Source organism: Penicillium arizonense (assembly GCF_001773325.1).
Source record: "Penicillium arizonense strain CBS 141311 chromosome Unknown PENARI_contig007, whole genome shotgun sequence".
Taxonomy (NCBI): Eukaryota; Fungi; Ascomycota; class Eurotiomycetes; order Eurotiales; family Aspergillaceae; genus Penicillium; species Penicillium arizonense.
This window is the reverse complement of record NW_019173284.1, coordinates 641,569-664,724: the sequence shown is the minus strand read 5'-3', so window position 1 is coordinate 664,724 and position 23,156 is coordinate 641,569. Positions and strand designations below refer to the sequence as shown.

At 49.1% G+C, this 23,156-nt stretch overlaps 10 protein-coding genes across 10 annotated transcripts; 5 read left to right on the top strand and 5 right to left on the bottom strand.

Annotated features, from left to right (window-relative positions):
* Nucleotides 1-980: 980 nt before the first annotated feature.
* On the bottom strand, nt 981-1,975 carry PENARI_c007G04156 (uncharacterized protein; the record flags this gene model as incomplete). Its single annotated transcript, XM_022630870.1, has 2 exons — nt 981-1,709; nt 1,799-1,975. 2 exons carry the CDS (start codon nt 1,973-1,975, stop codon nt 981-983), a joined length of 906 nt encoding a protein of 301 aa, XP_022489313.1.
* Nucleotides 1,976-2,673: 698 nt separating this feature from the next.
* On the top strand, nt 2,674-4,312 carry PENARI_c007G01585 (dihydroorotate dehydrogenase 2; the record flags this gene model as incomplete). Its single annotated transcript, XM_022630749.1, has 2 exons — nt 2,674-3,153; nt 3,203-4,312. 2 exons carry the CDS (start codon nt 2,674-2,676, stop codon nt 4,310-4,312), a joined length of 1,590 nt encoding a protein of 529 aa, XP_022489133.1.
* A 928-nt stretch (nt 4,313-5,240) lies between these two features.
* Nucleotides 5,241-6,086, bottom strand: PENARI_c007G08628 (triose-phosphate isomerase; the record flags this gene model as incomplete). The annotated part of the gene is made up of 1 exon (XM_022631075.1): nt 5,241-6,086. One exon carries the CDS (start codon nt 6,084-6,086, stop codon nt 5,241-5,243), a length of 846 nt encoding a protein of 281 aa, XP_022489266.1.
* Nucleotides 6,087-7,558: 1,472 nt separating this feature from the next.
* PENARI_c007G08748 (RpiB/LacA/LacB family sugar-phosphate isomerase) lies at nt 7,559-8,038 on the top strand (the record flags this gene model as incomplete). The annotated part of the gene is made up of 1 exon (XM_022631079.1): nt 7,559-8,038. The coding sequence occupies one exon, from the start codon at nt 7,559-7,561 to the stop codon at nt 8,036-8,038; it is 480 nt and encodes a 159-aa protein (XP_022489188.1).
* Nucleotides 8,039-8,334: 296 nt separating this feature from the next.
* Nucleotides 8,335-9,368, top strand: PENARI_c007G00252 (putative U-box domain protein; the record flags this gene model as incomplete). The annotated part of the gene is made up of 3 exons (XM_022630686.1): nt 8,335-8,417; nt 8,515-9,052; nt 9,135-9,368. The coding sequence occupies 3 exons, from the start codon at nt 8,335-8,337 to the stop codon at nt 9,366-9,368; spliced, it is 855 nt and encodes a 284-aa protein (XP_022488893.1).
* A 298-nt stretch (nt 9,369-9,666) lies between these two features.
* PENARI_c007G07376 (uncharacterized protein) lies at nt 9,667-10,247 on the top strand (the record flags this gene model as incomplete). The annotated part of the gene is made up of 2 exons (XM_022631026.1): nt 9,667-9,990; nt 10,131-10,247. 2 exons carry the CDS (start codon nt 9,667-9,669, stop codon nt 10,245-10,247), a joined length of 441 nt encoding a protein of 146 aa, XP_022489011.1.
* Nucleotides 10,248-10,575: 328 nt separating this feature from the next.
* On the bottom strand, nt 10,576-12,484 carry PENARI_c007G03155 (tyrosyl-DNA phosphodiesterase 1; the record flags this gene model as incomplete). Its single annotated transcript, XM_022630828.1, has 4 exons — nt 10,576-11,316; nt 11,379-11,784; nt 11,835-11,947; nt 11,999-12,484. The coding sequence occupies 4 exons, from the start codon at nt 12,482-12,484 to the stop codon at nt 10,576-10,578; spliced, it is 1,746 nt and encodes a 581-aa protein (XP_022489367.1).
* Nucleotides 12,485-13,069: 585 nt separating this feature from the next.
* Nucleotides 13,070-15,043, bottom strand: PENARI_c007G07978 (uncharacterized protein; the record flags this gene model as incomplete). The annotated part of the gene is made up of 2 exons (XM_022631051.1): nt 13,070-14,937; nt 14,992-15,043. 2 exons carry the CDS (start codon nt 15,041-15,043, stop codon nt 13,070-13,072), a joined length of 1,920 nt encoding a protein of 639 aa, XP_022489302.1.
* Nucleotides 15,044-16,738: 1,695 nt separating this feature from the next.
* On the top strand, nt 16,739-18,243 carry PENARI_c007G02598 (uncharacterized protein; the record flags this gene model as incomplete). Its single annotated transcript, XM_022630796.1, has 3 exons — nt 16,739-17,357; nt 17,573-17,704; nt 17,798-18,243. The coding sequence occupies 3 exons, from the start codon at nt 16,739-16,741 to the stop codon at nt 18,241-18,243; spliced, it is 1,197 nt and encodes a 398-aa protein (XP_022489429.1).
* Nucleotides 18,244-19,134: 891 nt separating this feature from the next.
* PENARI_c007G02753 (nucleobase cation symporter-1 family protein) lies at nt 19,135-21,244 on the bottom strand (the record flags this gene model as incomplete). Its single annotated transcript, XM_022630809.1, has 5 exons — nt 19,135-19,345; nt 19,442-20,033; nt 20,099-20,218; nt 20,285-20,447; nt 20,576-21,244. 5 exons carry the CDS (start codon nt 21,242-21,244, stop codon nt 19,135-19,137), a joined length of 1,755 nt encoding a protein of 584 aa, XP_022489162.1.
* Nucleotides 21,245-23,156: the final 1,912 nt, after the last annotated feature.

The window sequence follows — 23,156 nt, the reverse complement described above, 5'->3', positions numbered from 1 at the left end:
ATTCACGTAAAAACAGTTGGAATCATGTCCAGTCAGTATCAAATTTGGTTGCTTTAAAGCACTCTAAACCACTCAATTGCTTCAATTCTTCATCTCTGGTCCAGCACGGTCTATTACATCTTATGCCGAGCCTCGTAACTATATCGAGATCCCGAACACAGCACGCAGAATGGCATTGTTTATGGGGTGATTGAAAGACTAAGATGTAATACACTATGTCGTGCCAAAGGCCAAGAAGCGAAGGGATTGAAGAAATTAAATGATTCAGCCTATTTTGAAGCAACGAAATTTGACCTCTCTGCTCAGGGGTTGAACATTAAAACTTATCATTAAAACCTAAAGTTTACCTACCTACCTATATTACAGTCTATTTATTAAAAAACAAAAAGCCGCGGACCCAACCTGGAATCACAAAAAAAGTTTAATAAAGGAATGAAGAAACGGCTCAGTGGAAATGAAATGAAGATGCAAAAAAAAACCTGAAATGCAAAAAGAACTCTGGAACCATGAGCAACTAGCTAGGCTTGCCTAGCTTTCCCTTTTTGCTGCCATCGAAGCACCTCATCTCCATTCAGCCCACACTAAGGTTGATTGGACCTTGGTTTTTATTGCGTAAATCGCTATAGAAGTTGATCTTTTGGTTTGGCGATGTGGAGAGCTAGCTATAGAGCCCAGTCTTGATGGACTGATGTAGATACACAGTTGCTGAATATTGATAGGGCTTATTGACCGTATGAGGGACATCCCATCAATACAGGTAGCATTGATTTGGAACACACTAAGTATAATCATAGACGCAACTTCTAACAAGTATATATGTAATAACATACTGTCTCTAGCCTCATGCGCTCTTATGATAAAACCATCAAACCAAGGCCGGTACAACCCTTGAACCGAAAATACTTCTCCTTGTAAGTCGGCTCTCTCATAGCAAGGCCAGTTCCCACTGTACATGGAACTAAACGACCTTCCGATATAAATCAAGTACCCCTCGATTTCCCCAGTCCACCAAACCATCCACGCCCAGAAATTCTTTCTGCAACAACCACAGCCAGACAACTCACAATCAACCCCTCAAGCAACCCATCCGAATCGACATCCAACTCTGCAATCACGCCCAAAGAACCCAAAATCCGTCTATCCGTCCGATTCTGCCAGACAGCAAGAATATCGTCCGGCCGATCAGCAGCGAAGAACTTCAAATTCCCATTCCCATCACTAGCTTTCGCCTCATTATCCCGCGCATCAAACAAGGACAAAGCAGCCTTAGACCCTTTCCAATAAAAAGTCTTAACAACCCCACCATTAATAATCTTAACACGGTACGTCCTCCCAATCCCCTTCCGAACAATATCAACCGAACAATACTTCATCAGATCCGAAGAAACAGGCACAGACCCGGGTAAATCATTCCGAAGAGTCGTAGATTCGATTTGGTGAAATAGATCCACAGTAGCATGGAGACCCACCAGACCTTCAATACCATGGTAGCGGATATGCGCGCGGTGGTTTTGCTGTTCTGGAGATGGATCTTTTCGGCTGCGGACTGCTGTGCCACCGGCATAGAGATCGAATGGGGCTGGTAGGTACAGGCGTTGCTTATACCATGGGATGCGGAGGGAGTGATATACTGGGCTTGGGGATTGGGCGTGGCCTCCAGATGGGTGGACTTGAAGACAGAAGCTAAATGCGTTTGTGCCCAGTGCTACCTGTGTGATATGGTTAGTTTTGATAACAGTAGATTCAAGGCTTATGTGGGGAAGGAAATATTTTGAGTGGATATAGAACACTAACGTACATCTTTGAAGACGTTGAAAGAGCGGTAGGGTTCCTTCCCGTGAGTTGTTTGATGTTCCTCTTGTGGGATCTCATTGACGAATTGTTGAGACGATACATGATTGTTTGTTGAAGTGTTATCTTCATCGAAACATACATGATCAAATCCTACGGCAGTGGATAGGGGTTGATTAGACATCCTTTTTGTTGCAGGGATGAGTCCAGGAGACGATCAGATGCTCGAAAGGGGGTTGATTGAAATTTCGCTGGCTATTGATCCAAAGCTGTCGATTTAGCGAGGAATTTGTTCAAGAAACAAGCCAGGAGATTAACCGGGTTCGATATTTTGAAAAAGAAACAGTCAAGTTATATCTCGCAAGACGAGAAACGGGAGTTAGTCATGGCGATCTTAGCAGTTGCCCGGTACGAGGACGTGGTCCAATAGAAGATCATCACGGTGGATGGATTTCATTCGTCTAGACATTTAATATAAAGTCGAGAGCTAACATGAGCGATACATTCTATCTATAGTATCATTAACTAATATCAAAACGACAAAAGAAGATTAAGCATGAGAGAATATACTATAGACTTCACCGCCACATTGGGCTGGCACTATCGACACACCGCCCGGAGAGAGCAGAACCCGAATCCGCCCTTGACAACTGCAAGGGAAGTGCGACAACCTTAGATCGTGCTCAATTGCAATTGTAAGTATTCCCGAGGTGCATATTGACCTGTCTGTCCTGTTCCAATTGGTCTCCAGCCGGAATCGCCTGGATCTTGGCAAGCTCATCATCGCAGCCAAGCTACTACGATCGGAAAACTAACGCCTGCATAGGTTCGGCGTGGCTCCGCCGATGAAGAACAATTGAATCCCCACACCCCGCAGTCAAGATGTCCTGCACCGCTGCCAAAATGGCCTGGAGAGCCAGCATTCGGGCTCGTGCCCTGCCTACCTCCCGCTTGACCCAACGGCCGTCGGCATTGATCCCGAAGCGGGTCCCCGGTGCGAAGAGATATGCTTCGGACTCGGCTGAGGCTGCGAAGGAGACCGTGAAAGTTGCCGCAAAGGATGCCGCCAAGGAGACCGTGAAGGAGGCTCCCAAGGAGATCCCCCGCAAAGCAGGCCGTGGCTCCAAGAAGGCGTTGTACGGTACTTCATTGGCATTGACCCTACTGGTGGGCTATATCTATGGTACCGATACCAGAGCCAGCATCCACAGATACGGAGCGGTGCCTTTGATCCGGCAACTGTATCCCGATGCGGAGGATGCGCACCACATGGGCGTGGACATGCTTAAGATGCTCTACCCGTACGGTCTTCACCCGCGCGAGCGTGGAAACCCAGACAGCGACGGTGCCCTCGCAACGGAGGTAATAAACCTGCGAGTCCATAGATAAACCAACGTTAACAACCCATCAGGTCTTCGGCTACACCCTCTCCAACCCCATCGGTATCTCTGCCGGTCTGGACAAACACGCCGACGTCCCCGATGCGCTCTTTGACATCGGCCCCGCCATCGTCGAAGTCGGCGGCACCACTCCCCTGCCCCAGGAGGGAAACCCCAAGCCACGAGTCTTCCGTCTCCCCTCTCAACACGCCATGATCAACCGCTATGGCCTCAACTCTAAAGGCGCAGACCACATGGCCGCCGTCCTGAAGCAGCGCGTCACAGACTTCGCCTACGCCGCCGGCTTCGGTCTCCACGACGGATCCGAGCAGCGCGTCCTAGACGGCGAAGCCAACGTTCCCCCAGGCAGTCTCATCCCCGGCAAGCTCCTCGCCGTGCAAGTAGCCAAGAACAAGCTCACCCCAGACAACGACATCGAAGCCATCAAGCGCGACTACGTCTACTGCGTCGACCGCCTGGCCCGCTACGCCGACATCCTCGTCGTAAACGTCTCCAGCCCAAACACACCCGGCCTGCGCGATCTCCAAGCAACAGCACCCCTAACAGCAATCCTCACCGCAGTCGTAGGCTCCGCCAAAAACATCGAACGCAAGACCAAGCCCTTCGTAATGGTAAAGGTCAGCCCAGACGAAGACTCAAACGAACAAATCTCCGGAATCTGCGAAGCAGTCTGGAACTCGGGCGTCGACGGCGTCATCGTCGGCAACACGACCAACCGCCGGCCCGACCCCGTGCCCAAGGGCTTTGTCCTCCCAGAAGCAGAGCAGAAGACCCTAACCGAGACGGGCGGCTATTCCGGCCCCCAGCTGTTTGACCGCTCTGTCGCGTTGGTCGCTCGTTACCGCGCTTTGCTGGACCAGGGTCCTCCGTCTGCGGCTGATGCCAAGTCCGATGCCCCTGCGACTGAGCTCGAGGGTACTGTGGAGAAGGCGGCTGATTTGGCGACGTTGCCGCGTAAGGTTATTTTCGCTTCCGGTGGTATTACTACTGGTAAGCAGGCGCGCCAGGTTCTTGATGCTGGTGCTTCTGTTGCTATGATGTATACTGGGATTGTGTATGGGGGCGTTGGGACTGTCACGCGGGTGAAGAAGGAGTTGCGTGAGGAGATGCAGAAGAAATAAGCGGTGTGGAAGATGAGAGCGGTTTGGTTTGATAGATTTCTGTAAATACTGTAGCATGGATTGGATTGGATATTGGAAAGAAAAATAGGATTTACTGTTGCATTCACTTATCCGATGCTTGCATTCGAAGGTGCGTTTCTCGTCCGAAAGACTCGACCGACAATGTCGGGATGAATGATCTAGGGGTAAAGTAGAGAGGCCGTGTAGTACAGTAGCCCATCCGAGTCAGGAAGTGCCGAAGAAAAGAAAAAGAACATAAAAAGGGGTAGAATTGATGTATAGACAACTCATTCATATCCAAGCTCGGATTACTCGATCAGTGCAAAGACTGGAGCTTCAGAGTCCACAGTGGATCAAATAAAGCTGCAAAAATCTTTCCCATAGCCATTGGTACCTGGAGAGGGAAAGTAGGAGTTAACAAGCGACAGGAACACCCCGAACACCCTATCAGAAGCAGTAAGTAGGGGACCGAGAGCCGAAGTGCATATCCCGTAAGTTATGGCTATAAAAAGTTTTAAGATCATCTGAGCAAATCCTACCGCGTGATAGTGGGGAATAAAGAACAAAAACTGGGGAAATCGGATCAACCCACCGGTCGAGTTTCTCCAGTTTCTCCATAAATTTGTGGGTTTGCCCGTTTTCTCGGGATCCCCAGATAGGCTTCCCGACCAGCTCTTTCAGGTCTCGTGAGATGTTGTGGATTTGTCTAGATGTTTTATATGGTACTTTTCGTATAACAGTGACAAGGGACTGTACGGCGTGAAACATGATACCGTCCTCCATACATGAAGGTATACGCTCCTAGCATATGAGGTGTCAGGGTATCAAGCCAGCATCGATACCTGCATCAACCTCAATCAATCAGCAAGTGCAAAACAAGCCAAAATGCAAATGCAACTGGAATAGTATTCACACACACCCACCAAACTCAGAGCCCCAAACTTTCCTCAACCTCCCTAACAACCTCCCTAACACCTCCAATCTCATGCGCAAACCTCCCCAAAAACATCCCATCAACAGCCTCCCCCAACCCACCCTTACTCCAAAGCCCAGGCCCAGCACTACCCCCATACAGCACCCTGACAGTCCCAACCCTCTCCCCAACAACCCCCCGAATCCCACTAACAACAGCGGCAACATGATCCACACCAGCAGGCTTAGGCTGCCCAATCGCCCAAACAGGCTCATAGGCAAAAATAACCGGTGCATCCACCGGAACCGCATCTAACACAGCGCGCACAAGAACAGCGCACTCATCAACAGCCTTCCCAACCGCCTCAGACGCAACAGCGCCAGGCGCAGTAATCTCGCCAATACACACAAGCGGAACCATTCCCTGTGCGCATGTAGCCGCCGCTTTCGCAGCTGTCTGCGCGTCTGTTTCGTTGAAGATTGATCTGCGTTCGGCGTGGCCTAGTTCGACGATTTTGCAGCCTAGGGCCGCTAATGAGGACGGTGAGACTTCGCCTGTGTAGGCGCCGGCAGATTCCCAGAAACAGTCTTGCGCGCCGAGGAGGAAAGGGGGTGGGTTGGTGGGTATGTTTTGGGTTTGGAGGGTTTCCTCGTAGGATTTGATTATCTCGGCGCAGGGGTGGATTGTTAGGAAGTCCGGGATTAGTGCTAGGAGGAGTTTTTGGCGGTTTTGTGGGTGCACGATCTCGTTGGTTGGGTTTAGGAGGGCGTTTAGGTAGGATAGGGTGCGGTCTGGGGTAAAGTACATCTTTAGAGAGATGAGGAGGAGCTTTTCGGGGAGGACTGGGTAGGTGGACTCCATGGTTGGCGGTGGTGGTTATTGTTAGTGGTGTGGTGTGGTGTGGTGTGGTTGTTTGTGTTGTGGTGTTGTAAAGTATAAGTTGAGGGGATCCCCGGAAAGACGGATCGGGTCTGGGGTTGGCGTTTGACTAACTCTTGGCTGTGCTCGGGTGAGTTGCTATGAGTGAAATTCAAGGGAATTGAAGCGATGTTTCCGTTATGCTAAGGAAGGTATGTAATTTCCTTTGTCAATGCCCCCGCGCGTTAGCGCATTTTCCCGAGTCCTCCGTATGTTCCGAATCCATGTCTCTTACTTGAGGGAATTGGATACGTCCACCAAAATGTCACGCTAAACTTAGTTCAGGGGTATAGCAAACCTTCGGAATACAATTTGCCGGCCAAAAAACGAATCAGCGTTGATATGGCCAATGTCGGGATAGTGAGGGCCAATGTAGTATCAGGAGGGGCATGAGGGGGAGGGGAAGCGGGAAGCCGGTTGAGAAGTCTATACAATTTACCTAAAGAGGCTGTGTACATCCTATCCCAGGTCATAATTGTATAGATCGTACTGTGGATCCAAAATCGGGAGGAGATTCACAAGAACTGGTTATGCGACAGCCTGCTTGTCACTACTAGCAACCAACAACATCCCACTTGGTGGAGTGCAGTGGGGAACATCGTAACCTAGCGAGACCCGGGCCTGTGCATCAATTATGGGGGAGATAAACGTACATGCGAATATTGGGTGACTCGTTTTTTAGGCATATGAGGCAATTCACAGTCTTCACGCATATCTACAGGCTGCCAGGTTTTCGGCACTTACATTGAAAGTTTAGTCCTGCCTATGAGGTCAACCACTTCCCGTCTGGGCTCGGACGTAACTAGGCATAAGTGCCCAGGATCTTATGTCACAGAACCAAGTTTTGGCGTCAGGGAAGGGATTCAGGTTCTGGGCTGTCCTTGGCCGCTAGAGAAGAGGAGGGTTAACAGCCCTTGCACAAGCCACAACCGTCTGGCTTGAATACCCCTTGTTCACTAACATCGATGGCTGTAGAATGGCTGACGATAAGTAAGTTAGTGAGTGGAAGCCACAAAAGTATGTACGGTACAGGGTAGGTGGTCGACATCCCGTGTAATACGAGGTAAGGAGCATGTAACGTTTCAAACGGACTCCTAATGTATCCGACCTCGGTTTAACCTCATATTGCCACTGACCACTCATAGCTCGCTGTAATGGTGCTATGACGCCTGGTTGGCCACTTGGATACTGAAATATGCCGCGTAACAATATCGAGGCCAGGTCCAAGGAGCGGAGACAATCCGTAAGCTGGGGAAGGTGAAGTACGTGAAGTCAAAGATATAAGAACCCCTCGAAGGCTCCCAAAACTGGTTTTTCTTTCAGTTCAGAGTCCTCTACTTCCAATCACACTCTTCTACTCTACTTTACACTCTATCTTCCCTATCTTCTCTAGTTAATATACACATCTACATAAAATGTCTGCCCCCCTCCGCATTGTCATGGCCTGCGACGAGGCCGGTGTCCCCTACAAGGAAGCTATCAAAGCCACCCTCCAGAAGAATCCCCTCGTCGCCGAGATCATCGACGTCGGCGTCAACACCTCTGACGACAAGACCGCCTACCCCCACCCAGCCGTCGAAGGAGCCAAGCTCATCAAGGATGGCAAGGCAGACCGTGGCCTCTTCATCTGCGGCACTGGTCTTGGTGTAGCCATCGCCGCCAACAAGGTGCCTGGCATCCGCGCCGTGACTGCCCACGATCCGTTCTCCGTTGAGCGGTCCATCCTGAGCAACGACGCCCAGGTCCTGTGCATGGGCCAGCGGGTCATTGGCGTCGAGCTGGCCAAGAAGCTGGCCTCGGACTGGCTCAACTACCGCTTTGATCCTAAGAGCGCCTCTGCTGCTAAGGTCCAGGCTATCACCGATTATGAAACTCAGTTCCGCACCGCGGCTTAGATGTTGTCTCTGATCTGTCTTTCTCAGCGCATGATACCAATGTTATTTCCATTTCAAATTGGACGATCATAGATCTGTACATAGTCAATTTCACTTTTCTCGCAAAATTGAATTTACGTACCTCAGACCCTCAGGGTGTATTTTCCAGACTCGCAGTAAGTTAGTTCGTGAACAAAAGTTCCTCCAAAGTCCCAAACCCTTCACGATCAGCACTGCGTGACTGTGGAGCGCCCCACCTACCTAGGTACACTCCAGAACCGCACAGAGCCCAAAGGAATCTCCAACCGTCACACATCATGGCGCAAGAGCTCAAAGCAAAGGGCAACGAGCTCTTCAAAGAGGGCGATTACACCGGCGCCGAAGACTTCTACTCCCAAGCGTGAGCACCATCCGGTCCATCCGCACTCCCACCCCTCAAATCACACCCAAACCCCCAACTCCCAATCCAAACACAAACTAACATCTTCCAAACATAGAATCGCCAAAAACCCCAAAGACCCAAGCTTTTTCACAAACCGCGCAATAACCCGAATAAAACTAACGAAATGGGCGGATGTCGAACACGATGCGCGCAGCGCAATAACCCTCTACGGTCCTGAAAACCCCCTCGCCCTAAAAAGCAGCTACTACCTCGCGCAAGCACTGCTCGGCCTCCAGCGCCCACAAGAAGCCTATGACGTCGCGTCTAACGCGTACACGCAGAGTCTCGCGGCGAAGAATGCCCAGACGGAGAATTTGTCGCGGACTGTATTGCGCGCGAAGCAGGCGATTTGGGCGGCTAGGGAGACCGGGCGGTTAAGGGAGATGGATGCTACCCTGGGCGCTGTGGAGGGGCTTATTGAGGCTGATGTCAAACGGGCTTTGGAAGAGTTGGAGGGTCGGTTGGAACGTGGGGAGATTGGGGAGATTGGGTTTGGCGAGGATCGGGATGCTTTGAGGGCTGATGCGGAGAATAATATTAGGAATGTGAGGGAGGCTTTTGCTGTTTCTTCTAAGGGGGAGATTAAGGAGAGGGTGAGTTTGGTTCTTTTTGTTTTATTTGGTGTCTATGGTGGGATAAGTGAGCGTGTGTGGGCTGACTTTGTGCGCTTTATAGGTTGTGCCGGACTATCTGATCGATGGTATTACCTTTGAGATCATGCATGATCCGGTTATTACGCCTTCTGGGACTAGCTTTGATCGCATTGGGATCACCAAGTATGTTGAGAAGTCTGGGGTTGATCCTTTGACTCGCACGCCCATGACTGTCAGTGACCTGCGCAATAACTATGCACTCAAGGCTGCTTGTGAGGAGTTCTTGACGAACAATGGATGGGCAGTGGATTGGTGATGTACATTTGGCATTTGATATTCATAGCGCGTCATCTTGCATCCGCGGGCGTCTGGTGATAGAGATGTAAAGATAAGAGTACAATACAATTTATCATTATTACTGTCCTATTTAATATACTAACGTTAAATACTAAATACTACATACTCAATATCTACTGGTACTTCTGCATCGTATATTTACCTCGGGAACAACTGGCGAGTGTGTCAGCACCCCACCAAACAAACCCCTCCTCAACATCTCCAACCCCAACCTTAGCTCCAACACTACACTCCCACACAACCTCCAACGACCTAAAATGTCTGACATCGCCCCCTTCATCGCCGTTCTGGAATCCGCCCAGAAGAAAGAGAGCAAGATCACCGAGGATGTGCAACAAGCCGCCGAGGGCATCGACATCGACGCCCTGAAGGCCGCATACGAGAAGGTCGCTGAGCAGGGCGAGTTCGAGAGCGTCGACGCCGCCGAGAAGGACGTCCTCAACAAGGCCTTCGAGTTCGCCGCCAAGGCTGTTATGCTCCTCAAGACTTCCCCCGGTCTGTTGGAGAAGAAGGATCTGTACATCTACTTCAAGGTTTCAAAGGGCGAGGCCATGGAGAAGCCTGGCATGATGGATTTCCAGGTATGTTGATAATTTCCTCGAGGGTGGAGGGTTCAATCGAGTTGGTGGTGGAGCACAAACATATCATGCACACCCGCCCGACGCGGAGAAGACCCCGAGACACGAATCGTGGCTGACTATTCATTTCTCCACCTTTACAGAAGAAGCAGCTCTTCGGTGCCTGGGAGAAGGTCAAGGACTACAACCCCTCCAAGGCTAACCAGCTCTACATCGCCCACGTCAACAACCTCATTGCCAAGTACGGTACCCGCGAGTAAATTAAACCACACGCCGAGGAATCGATATAAGGAAATGAAGAACGTTATTGGATGGATATGAAGTTGGTTGGGAATTATGGAATCAAATGCGGAGATCTGGTGATTCCCAGAGCGGGATATTACTTCTGTTGAAGCTCTGGATCTGAACGAATACGACGAATACAATTGCATGCTACTATCCATGAAAGAATTTTGCGTTTACTAGACGCCCATGTCCTTCATATACTGAAATTCCATTGGATAATGATAAAATGCTGCCGGAGCTGTGTCGCGGCTAATCGATATAGCAATAGAAGCTGTTCCATTTCGTCAAGAGATCATACTGGAATCAAACAATCCAGCTCTGTCCGCGCCAGTCGGGCAGTTCATGTGAGGCAGTAGCACACCACGGCTCATCCGAGGCTCCATACCGCGTTAAGGGTAGGTCGTAAGGCATACGGAATCCAACAACAACAGAAACAGTCCCCTCCCCCTTCTCCTTCGCCGTCTCTGACGGCATAGAAGGACGATCCTTCTTAAAAGTAGGGACCATAACCGCCTCCCCACCCTCATCAGCACAATCACCAAACAACCCCGGCCAAACAACAACCCCAATCTCCCAACTACAAATCCTAACCTCCCCTCTAGAATTAACCCCCGCACCCCAAGCCTGCGTAGAAAGATTCGCCGACGAAACCATCGCCCAGTCCATGCTCTCCATCCCATCACGAAACCGAATATAAGTCTTGATATGCGGCGCCGCGCGCGCACGACCAGCTTCCCGTTTCGGTGGCTCGTCGCCTGATAGGTCGATATATGTGCCGTTTGTGGGATCATCGCCGGCCCATTGGCACAGATAGGGACGCATGTATGCGAGTTGTTTTTGTTGTGCTGCGCTTTGTGTTTTCATGTGGATTGAGCCGCCGGAATTGTAGCCGTCTAAGGAGCGGCGGATTTCATCGGGTGTTGGGAAGATTATCGAGTAGGTTGGAGTTGGTGTTTGGTGTGAGTGTGGTGATGGGGAGAGGGCTTTGAAGAAGACTTCTTTTAGCCATTTATCTGTTTGGCCTAGTGTTGCCACTGATGAGATCTGCATAGGGTCGTTGATTAGATGGGTGGTTCTTGTTTGGTGAGCTGGTTGGGGGGCCTTACCTGGATGACGATGTGAGGCTTTTTGGGGCTCTCTTTTTCGTCCTGGTTGGTGTTTTTAATTGGGATTCGGCTCATAAGGTCCTTGAGTGCGAGCCATCCCCATAGTGTTCCCTCGTCTGAATTGGAGTCGTTGGCATGCTGCTTGGATGGTACACTGGCAACAAGGGCAGCGCGCACAGCTTCGAAATCATAGGTTTTCAACTGTTGAACCAACGGACCTGTCTTGGAGGGACCGTATGCCTTCAAATAGGCGAGAAGGTCTCTTTTGAATCGGGACCCAGAGCCAATTGGTGCGTCTGTCTCTGGTGCCGAGGATGGGTTCTGCGGAAGAAGCGGAGAGCGCCAGACAGCCTGTGTCATATTTGTCCAGTCCATAGGGATCATGTTCGCCGTATGGATGACAACCCTAATACTGTTAGTTGAATTTAGCCATGCAATCAAGGTTGAGCATCTTACTGGGCTAGATCATCATGCCGAAGAAGCACCATCATCTTAGAATGATGCGTCCCGAAGGCCTCGGGCATGTATGCCACGACAGGTTCGACATTGGGATATCGCGCACATGCTTCCTAGGTGTATATTAGACAATCTCTCTAGATAGTGAAGAAGGGTTGATTCACTTCGATACGAATCTTGTTCGCACTTTCTCTTTGCCACGACCCATGCACAACACGGACTTTAACAAGACCTCTAGTATCTTCATCAAATTGCGACATGAGAAAATCCACATCGATAAGGTAATTGAACTGCCAGCATTCGCGGATCATTGGATCCCCGAGGATATCACGGAGTCGCACCGTGTCCACATTATAGCCTTTGCTTGTTGGAAGATCACGGATGTGTGTGAGTTGAACTGGAGAGTCGATGACCTTTGGAGGAATGGAGCCAGCTTTAGGGCTTGTTTGGCTGGTCTTTGGCTCATTGCTCTCCTTCTCTGCTTCGGAGTCGGTGTAAGCGACCTGTCCGGAGATTCGAGGTCGTTCTGGTGGGGTGATGACTTTGTGTAAGGTGACTAGTTCGGGTAATGTAGACAAAGGAGATTCCAGTCTTGACTCGGGTTCCGGAGAGGCTGAGTCGGTTCTTATCTTCTTATTTGGTGGCTCCATTGTAGTTGATGTTGACTTGGTGTTGGAAGGCGGTCGCTCGCTGGTTTCGGGCGATCGTCAACCCTGTGACGCCGCGTACACACGTACACAACGGAGTTGCTAAAGCTTGTGGTTTTGAATACTCCGATGTCCAGTTTGGTTATTGAAATGTTTTCAGTAAATTGTGAATCGGAAATGAACGAGTAACTTCGTTTTTCGTCGTTGTTCCCCGAACTATAAATTTAGCGAAATCCCCTTGGATATATCCATGGATGTACTCAGGTACCCAGTAGATATCCTCACTTTATTTGAGCCCTGAGAACTGGATAAGAAAAAATTAAAGCAGGACAAGCGAGAATAGTGCCGAGAAAGCATAGCTTCGAGACCCATGGATTTCGTATACTTCTTGAGTGACACCATACATATTTGTGACGATCTTGAATGTCTCCTAAATTCACGTTTGTGGGCCTGCAATATTGCATTACTGCTGGGAAAAGATAATCTATGCTTATAAGAAATAACGACTTAATACATAGGTAGACTCATGACAGGGATGAGAACAATAAATTGTTAAGTTGACTGAATAGCAGATATCGAAGACGCCTATTAACCCAGCACGGGACCCAGCACTAGAACTGACGCCAGGAAAGCCAGCAGATAAGAGGCTGAGTCCTTGGCCGCAGAATTCTTCGCAACGATCAACGCAGGCTCATAAGATCCCGGCTCCGTGCTGTTGCGGGTTCCATTCCAGCAATACTTTGCAAAGCATTCTTTGCAAACCTCCGGCACATTGGTACCAGTTCGATCAAAAGACCGACTGAGAATCGCACAGCCTGCACATGTTGACCAGTCAGAATATCCTTTTCTGGTTCCATTTCCCATTGTCATGACGTTGTATCCATTTTCAATCACGTCGTCTCTTTCGGCAATCGAGTATTCCATCTGGAAAGTGGACTTGTTTGAGAGCATGGTGTATGGGTGGTTTGGAATGTACACAACAAGTGGTGCTGGACCAGTGAGGTTTGAACTATTACAACCGAAGAAGGTTGGACGCGTGTTCAAGCCGAGATTGATGAATGTGTTCGTGTCTGGGATGCTTGGGAAGACAGTCCCATTTCCGATCCCTGAAGAATTGAGACTGCGTTCGTAGGTTGCAACCAGAGGACTACCACTAGGCCAATTGTTCTTGGTGCTTGCCGATGAGTCCACAGCAAAAATCACATCAACGTGGCGTATTGGTTGAATCAACGGGTGGAGTGGAAGGTTTTGTTTATCCTCTCCACCGTCCACGACGTTGAGATTGGGGGTATTTCTGTAAGCAATCGTGGCATACTCGTAGTTGTAGAATGGATTTGGGGAGTAGATTGCAATGTCATCGCTTTGTTTACCGAGGCCTTGGAGAAGATCACCAAGAATTGACTTCAGCTTCTCAGGAACATCGGTGGTGTTGAGCCGTAAGATGAACTGATTAAAGAGCGTAGAGGATGTCCCCATGATAAATCCGGCATTGTCAAAGCCCTCAACACAAATATCGGAAGATACTTTGCCATTATCGAACCGAGACCCGAGAAATTTCAAGGGCACGAAGGCAAATATTGATGGATCAAATGTACCAAATTTCCAGGGATTGACCTCATAAACAGTGGAGTTGCTTCCGACGAGTGTCTCACCTGGATTTCGTCCATCAGCAACCAACAGAGGCAAAGGCATCTTTCCCTGTTTGAAGTCTTCTGTCAATGCGATTGAGGACCACGTATACCCAGGCCCACCATCTTCGGCGTTGATGAGCTGGTACGACAATGCGCGACCCCAGTAGTCCGTGAAAGAGATGTTGAAACCGGCCTCCTTTTTCCCAGAAACCAGCTCGTCCAAATTGTGGTAGTACGCTGCTGTATTCCAATCCCCGAGACCTTTCTTCGCTGGTCCCTTGATGATCGAGTTCTGAAATTTCCAGACCCCACCTTTGTGGGCCTGTAGTTCAGAAACAGTGGTGAAATTATTGATATAAATGGACCCCAGTAGGCAGCCACCACCAGAGAAGCCCGACAAGTATGTAGCTGACTGGAGCAAGCCACCCAGATGGCCCATTCGGGTAGTCCCATAAGTCCGGCTATCTATTGCTTTGAGTGCACCTGCACCATTGGATAACGCTCGGTAGCCTCCACCAGACACGACAATTCCCACGTTAGGAATGTCGGAGATGTTTGAGGCATGCGACTCGATGTAGGAGACCGCGTCGAAGAAGGTCATGTTGAGATGGCTAAAACGGCCCTTCATGGCAAAGACAGTCTCCTGCCTTCGGGACTCAAGCCATGTCGTTTCGTTGACGGATAGTCCAGCTGCATTGCGAACGATAGGCTTGTCGGCAGGGCAGCTGACATTTGTTGGTGTATACCCATTGGGAGAATTGGGCAGGGCTCGCAACTTGACCGAACCGAATAGATGATTGAACGACGGATAAACAGCCACGATCCCTAACGATCACCGCATTGTCAGTGGAATTGTTCTTTCCTAGGGAATTGACTTACCAAGAGCCAGGCCTAGAGAGAGGCAGACGCAGATGATGGAAGTGAACCTCATAGCATACTCCACATCTCCCGTAGAGATGCCAGAAGAAGAGAAGAGTGTATGAGAGAAAGAGAAAGTAGAGAAAAAGTATTTGAGATGGTTGTCAGATCCCACATCACCGGAGCCGTGACACAAAACACTGATCGGGGAAGTACCTCCTGGCACCGATGCCAGTATGGCTTATTTGAGGAAAGCTACAGATGGGGTTGTCTATTTATTTACATGATATTTGCCAGAATTAATGAAACGAGACAAAATGGCATTGATTATCCATAACAATAGCTGGACCGGCTTAACAAATTACTCAGACTTTTTATTTTTGCCTAGTCCTTCACAAACTAGTTTGAGGAAAAGCGTTAGAATTGACATGAATTCAAGGCTATAACCGTGCTTTGTATTAGACACATATATCTGTGGAGCAAGGTGATAATCCACCCCATACGGCGAGCATATAGACAGGATAATGTCTGACAAGTCTTGGCTTTCCCTTTCCGTTTTAGTGCTCACCCCATGCCGCTTTTCGCTCACTGAGCATCCCGATGCCACTCACTGAGCGTGACCTGAGCCCTCTGACTTGCTCACTGAGCGCGACCTGAGCGAAGCGGGAGAGCTAAGTCAGCAGCTAAGTCAGCAGCTCACCTAAATAAAATGCACCACGCTAGCCTCATCCACATTCCTCTCGACTGTATCTCTCTTCCAGGCTTGCAAGGCTCTTTTAATAGCCCAGTCAGTTGTCTATGATCATTCATGGACGCGGCTGGGCTTGTTCAGGTGAAGCATGCTCGAACAGTGCCCTAATGCACCCAACGTAGCGTGTATTGCATGCGGTCTGAGCAACAACCAAAGATGATGCTCATCTCTTGGTTATATATGCGCTATTTGTAAGATCAGCAGTGTTTCGGTCTCTCTATTTGGAAATCTGAATGTTCTCTCCAGCCCAAGCATATTATAGAACCTGTGACTTCGCGTCCCACTACCACTAGGCCTGGGTAGTTGATGTGCCCCATCAATATACGGTAATCAAGGTGAGGCATTTTTTTTCTGGTTGGATAGCGTTCTTAGGGGCTTTCTTTTTTGAATTGTTATGATCTATCTCTCTATACTAAATGGTACTGTGGGTGATTTGAGATCTCAGTCAATTTCAGCTTTCGGTGTGATGTGCGTTGATGGGGGGCAGTGGTGCACACCAATTACTCGACCACCGGGAGTAGTAGTTGGGTGCTGAAAGCAAGGGTATATGTTGGAATTGACAGAAGCTGTCTATGTCTTATTGGTCGACTTGAATCGTTAATCAAAAATGGCGCAGATAACGTATGAGACACCTTGACCGAAGTATTTATTTCAATATCATCACAGTGGAGACTACTCATAAGTCGTCATAGTTGTCGTTGGTATGGGTAGTGAGAAATATGGAGATGGAGTTAAGAATGAATGTATCTTGAGCTCTTTTGCTCCTATGATTAGATCATGCTAATTACGCTATCCTCTCAATACAATTCAGAACCTTCAGCCACACAGATGACTTAGCCTTTATTGGCTGGGCGAATGGTGCCTGCGCTTACATTGGCTACGCACCATCAAAAAGAGGGGTTGACAAGATATTAATTCGTTGTCCAGCTCTTGTGCCGATCTACTCCTCCCTCACTGCCCTTTTTATCAGGTAACTCGAGAAGACACGAAATCCCGTCATCGATCCTATAAGACGAGATGAAGCACGAAGACTACAAGGTCGGATGGATCTGCACCCTGCCTACAGAGCTTGCGGCTGCCGCCTGCATGTTGGATGAACGCCATGATGTTTTGCCTCAACCAGCCACCGATGATAATAACTACACTCTGGGTCGGATTGGGCCTCATAATGTGACGATTGCGGGACTTCCGGCAGGTGTGACAGGTGTCACCTCAGCGGCTCGTGTAGCCAAACAGATGCGAACTACATTTCCCTCTATAAAGTTTGGCTTGATGGTCGGAATTGGAGGTGGAGTGCCGAGTTACGATCACGATATTCGACTCGGGGATGTGGTAGTAAGCAAACCAGGTGACACCTCAGGAGGCGTCATACAGTTCGACTTTGGCAAGACAGTGAAAGAGGGTCGCTTTGTGCGGAGCGGCTCTCTGAATCGTCCTCCGGATGTTTTGTTAAACGCCGTCACCAGTCTGCAGGCACGACACATGTACGAAACATCCCGGATCCCGAGAATCTTGTCCGACAGTACGGCTCGATTTCCTCTTCGCAAACAAGCATGCTCCTATCCCGGCGCGAGCTCTGACAAGCTCTATCACTGGGAATATAACCACCTTCAGCGCCAAGCGACATGCGCTCAGTGTAATTCCATACATCTCGTCAGTAGGCCTTCACGGCCATCCAATGATCCGGTAGTGCACTATGGCTTGATCGCTTCGGGAAATCAGGTGATGAGAGATGGTGTGACACGCGAACACTTCGCAAAGAACTAAACATACACTGCTTCGAGATGGAGGCGGCAGGCCTTATGGATAACTTTCCATGTCTTGTTGTGCGGGGGATATCTGACTATGCAGATACCCACAAGAATAAACAGTGGCAAGACTATGCCGCGGCAACGGCTGCAGCTTACGCCAAGGAGCTCCTCGGAATCACTCATATTCACGGCAATGTTAGTAATGAGGGCGCGGAGAAGAATATCTACAGAGGTATGACCTCCCGACGAGGATCTCGGTTGATATGCGCTTCCGTCGGTGAAAGAGCAGGGCGAGGGGCGTATTGCTAATTTCTCATGTACCCAGGTATCCAATTACTAAATCCTAACATCGCCTCTGACCGCGAAACATTGTACCGACATTTTCTCTCTTCACTTTCCACAGATCCTATCCCTCGCGAGGACCACTGCGCTCAGCAAGCATACCAGGTCAGCGAGCATATTCTCTGGAAGTCTCACCAAGTCGGTCCTTGGGAACTGTGGCTACGTAAATACCTGGAGGACGGAAACCCCTTAAATATCCGAGATTTTAGGGGCAAAACACCTCTTCATCATGCGGTGGTGACGAAATACGAGAGAATTGATAAGGTGAGGGCGTTAGTAGAGGCGGGGGCAGATTTGGCCATGAAAGATTTCATGGGGCAGACACCCGTTGATCTTGCGAGGGACACGGATGAGCAGATCTTCCTACTTCTTTTAAAGGCCTGGCAGAAATTGGCTGTGGCGGAAAAGCAGAATCAGGATAGGAAATAGAATCATCTCATAGTAAACAGAGGATGACCGAGATACTGCTTCGAAGGTTGGTGATGCTGTTACTGGAAGCGGCTCCTGTGATGCGTGATCAACGGAACGCAGACTGTCGTATGACGAAGGCATCTCTGCTGAACTCAGACGATCTGAGCGATTGACAAAAAGAGCTAGAAATTGACGACGATGTTCAAAATCCAGAGAGGCAGCCTTGCTTGCGGTAGCTTACAGAGGGGAAAAAGTGTGGTCAGCCTTACGATGTACTTACCCGAGATCTCTTAAACATTTGGCTGGTAACTGTCTCACAATGCCAGGGTTGGGTGTGGGAGACGATTGTCACAAAGCTGATCTCCTAAGATAGCCGAGCAAAGTATTAGAGTACGAAGACTTGTTGTTGGCAGAAGCGTCGCATCATTCTGTACAGTAGACGGAAGAGATGAAATGACTGGGTATATGAGAGCCGAAAACAGTTTCGCCTCTGTACACACACTTGTTGTTTCTCGGTCCTCACCTTCTCGAAACGCACACCCACAATCGAAGATCTTTATCGCCGTTTCCATAATAAACCCATCGCCATTCAAACTCGACAAGGAAATCCAGTTCAAGATGCTCCGTCAATCGAACTCGCGACAAAGACGCGTCTGCCGCACAGTCCCTACCAGGGTTTTAATCCCAGCATTACTGGAATTCTTAGCAACAACTAGCGGAGACGTAGCCGGCCGCGGGCAACCGTTGACCGCCTTTTCTGGGAGTTCATTACAGCCGCGCCATGAGAGCAGCCTAACACCACGAAGAGCACACCGGCCACGGTAGGCCTTATCAGGTGAGGTGCAAAGTTCACCGTTCAGGAAGTTTGGAACAACGATAGTGGAACAAAATCATGTATCTACAAAAGCCCTACACCTGAAAGGCCCGATGGATAATGTTTGACTTCTGTCCAGCCAATTCCGCACGACGTTTTTCAATATTCTTGGCATCTTGCTCTGCAATGATTTCCTCACCCGTTTCGGGGTGGTCCATCTGGGATTCTGTATGCGGGAAGAATTGGTTAAACCCCCAGTAGAAGACGCCAGCGGCAATAAACGAATAGATGTACCCGATGGCGAAACTGTACAGAAATAAATCAGCGTGGGTTCAGTTTGAGTACAGTTTCTCAAGCCCCCTCCCAGAGCACATCGTGCGGAGTTAAAGAAAAGTGACCTACAGATGTCGGCCGCCGATAGAGACAGTGGTTATGTCTCCTCCAGAGTCAACAATGTTGTTGACAAAACCAGGCAGGGGGGGAGCGCAGCCAATGAAGAAAGCAGCGACGGCGCGCCAGTTGGTAGCAAATTTTGGAGAGTATCGGTATATGCCGTGAAAGTTGTACATGTCAGGCACAGAAACGTTACCGCGTCTGACAATGAAGTAGTCGCACATGAGAATGGATGTCATGGGACCAAGGAAGATGGTGTAGCCTCCTAGGAAAGCAAGAAATGTCGCGGCTGATGCGAGAATCTTCCACGGGACAAAGGCCCAGCTACCAATAAAGGCAGCGAGCAGTTGGCCTCGGCGAATGTCGATATATTTGGGGGCGAATGCCATGAGGTCATTGGCGGCACTAATGGAGTTTGCGGAAATGTTGATACCGAGAGTGACGATGATCAAGCCGATGGCGCCGAATGCAGCAGCAGCACGTCCAACGCTGGAACCGGACTCCATCCACAAGCTGATAATTTCAATCGGATTCCACATAACTTTACCATATGCTGTCTGAGCAGCAGCGGCGGTGAAGATGCCTAGCAGGCCAACAATTGCTAGACGCCCAATTTGTTAGAGAACTAGAGAAAATGGATGTGGGTACGTCAGGTAGTGTACATACTGAAGATGCACGGGATAACGATAGCTTGGATGTTCTGTGCGCTGGGCTTATCGGCATATCTCGAGAAGTCGGCAATGTTTAAACCCAAGGTGGCGTAGTTACCCAAAACTCCATTGAGATCTATGAGAAAGGCACAGGTCAGCAAAGTCATTAGGGGTACTACGATGGCAACGAGAAGTGACTGACTTCCGAAAAAGGCCCAGGCGAGGGCTGAGCCGCTCACGGTAGGTCCTTCAGTGATGACCGTACTCTTGCTGATGGTACCACCAGCCTTGTGCAGCGTGTCTCCGAAAACAGCCAAGAAGATAATCGGCGCGATGACTGACTTGAAGGCAAAGAAGTATTGAATCTTGGCAGTATTAGTAAAAGTCCATCAGGCGAGTGAACGGGGGAAGGTTCCGCGTAAGCAAATTTGGCTCTTTTTGTTGGCTTTTTGGGGGGGGGAGGGGGGGAGGTTGTTGGCTGCATAGATAGTACCTTGGTATATGGTATGCACAGGAAGGGCAGCTGGAGGAGGAAATAGAGCAAAAATGCAACCATTCCCGACGTCGTTATGCCCTCATCTTCAGGAATATGATTGGGAATGTTGGCGAAACTTGGCCAGATGGCTGTGAGCAAGACAGCCATGCATTGACCACCTGTGGTTGTTTGGACACCAAGCCAGACAATGGCGAGGACACAACGGGATAGGACAACAAAGTAGCTGAAGTAGTAACCAAATGGCATTCGCACGAGGACGGGGAACGGGGTATGAAGAATGGCACCGATCCTGCCATTGGACGTGATGACGAGACCCATGATGGTGTTGCCAAGGACACAAGCACCAATAGCCATCCTCCAGTCGAGGCCGACTGCAATCATGGAAGAAGCCACTTCCCAGTTGGAGACGGCCCAGGCATCGGCCATCCAGTAGGCGACATACGCGCCCCAATTCCAGGTGCGTTTCGACGGGGGAATTGGGTCGAAGTCGGCATTAGAGGCTCTGGGCGTGGCAGCGAAGCTGCTCTCCTCCTGACGAACTTCCCAGCTGAAGCCAGGCAGGCGTCGTCTGATGTTGCCCACGTGACCGGTCTCGAAAATCTCATTGTCGGAGGAGCCTACAGCGGGGCTCTTCTCGAATATTTCCTTATTCTCTTCGGATGCCATGACGGGTGATGGTGTCAATGTGGATGTGACTTGCAGAAGCGTCGTGTACAGGGATGTGTTGATCGGGAATGGAACCTATATATCGGTAGGTGCAATATATACATATATATCACAGGATTTGAGGAACAAGATTAGGGCAGGAAAGGATGGGAAACGAGCCTGACCTCATGGAGCTTAGCTATCACGCGTTCCAAACACCTTTCTCGAAGGAAGGGCTGTTGAGAAAGTGATCGGAGGGTAGTGCGGATTTGTGGCGTCCGTATTTACAATGCTGCGTGTGTACTCTATATGGATCGAAAGATAAAGGATTGTGACAACAAATGATAATGTGCGCTCAAATGCCGATGACCCCGCTTATCTGACCAGCTGATGCCTTTATTCTCACCACAGAGCTACCAGTCATAAGCAGGGCGCTTTGATTGGCCAATCCTCGTCACATCCTTATCATGCAGACCATGTTTATCTATGTTCATTACCCCGTAGTGTTCGCTATCAACAGGTATTATCTACAGAGTTCGGAGTACAGAGGTCATTTCAAAAGGTTGTAATTTCCCCTATCTCCACTTGCCATATAGAGCTAGCTACCATGAGACTAAAGATATTTGGTTCTGATCGGTGATGGTGGGCAAAAACAATATTGGTCAACACAGCAGTGTGTAACTGGATTATTTTGATCCCACCGCCCGGCCAATTGCTACCCTGGACAGCCGGTGTAAAAGATGTGTGGAATTGAGTTCAGGAATGGATCCACTTAACATCCCCCCACTTGTCATCCGCCGATTAGATATCGATTTAAACACCCCTCATGAATTGGGCTCCGGGGAATACTAATCAAGGAATATCAACGATATGCTAGCTTTGCACAAATTGGAGTGGCAAAGCATGAGATGGTGCTGTGCACGTTTTTGACCCTTTTATTATAGGCCAAAATCCCGGGGGCTGGAGGTTTCCACGACCGACCATCAACTGATTCGCAAACGGGGTGCTTTTCGGTTATTGACCCCAGGAATCCTTAGTGCGTTTGTTTGCAGTTTAACTTGTTTTCAACTTGTTCTTAACCGTCTGCTGCTTACCATTTATTGCTGACTGTTTGTCGACCATTTGCAGTTAACCGTTCACCCTTCACCATTTACCGTCTGTTGTGAGCAATTGTTAATCTCTTAAACGTGCACTGTTTTACCATCGCTGCGTTGCTGACCTATCTTTGCTCACCATATCTTTGTTGAACTTTTTTTTATTGAAGACGGGAATCGCCTCCGTGGGCAACTTATATCGGAAATGAGAGCTGGTGCAATGTATCAACATAACGGGAAGATTATCTGAAACGGCCGATACCGTATCTTCTATATTGGCAGAACGCGAAGGTGTTGAAATTGAAAGGCGACTCTTCTTAGGGTACATAAAAATTCGATCTGGATACCCCCTATCAGACTAGGCTTGGACCTAAGCGGGGACACAGCCACGAAGTGAATTTGACTAGGTTTCTTTTCTCACACTCATTGTTCAGCAATGCGGAGCAGTTGCGATCTGACACTAGGCAAAGAGGAACTAAACAGAAGATAAAAAATACCTACGATGATTTTAAGGGGCGAAAAAATGAATAGATAATTTCCGTGACTTACTAGCCCTTGTATCCCGTTACCCTAATATGTGGCAATACCTTAATCTATATCTATAGGGAAAGACCTAATCAGTCACTACTTTTCGATGTATCTCAGCACGCTATAAGGCCAAGGCTCTTCTTCCACTTAGACTCTAACGGGAAGTGGAAAATAATTAGCTAGGATCTAGTGAACGAACCATCTACTATACTATGTAGGATATAAATAGTTTGGTCTTGGATAGGGATTGTTGAACCTAGTTTACGGGGTAGAAGCCAGGCCCTGAGACAGACGGCTGACATATTAGGGTC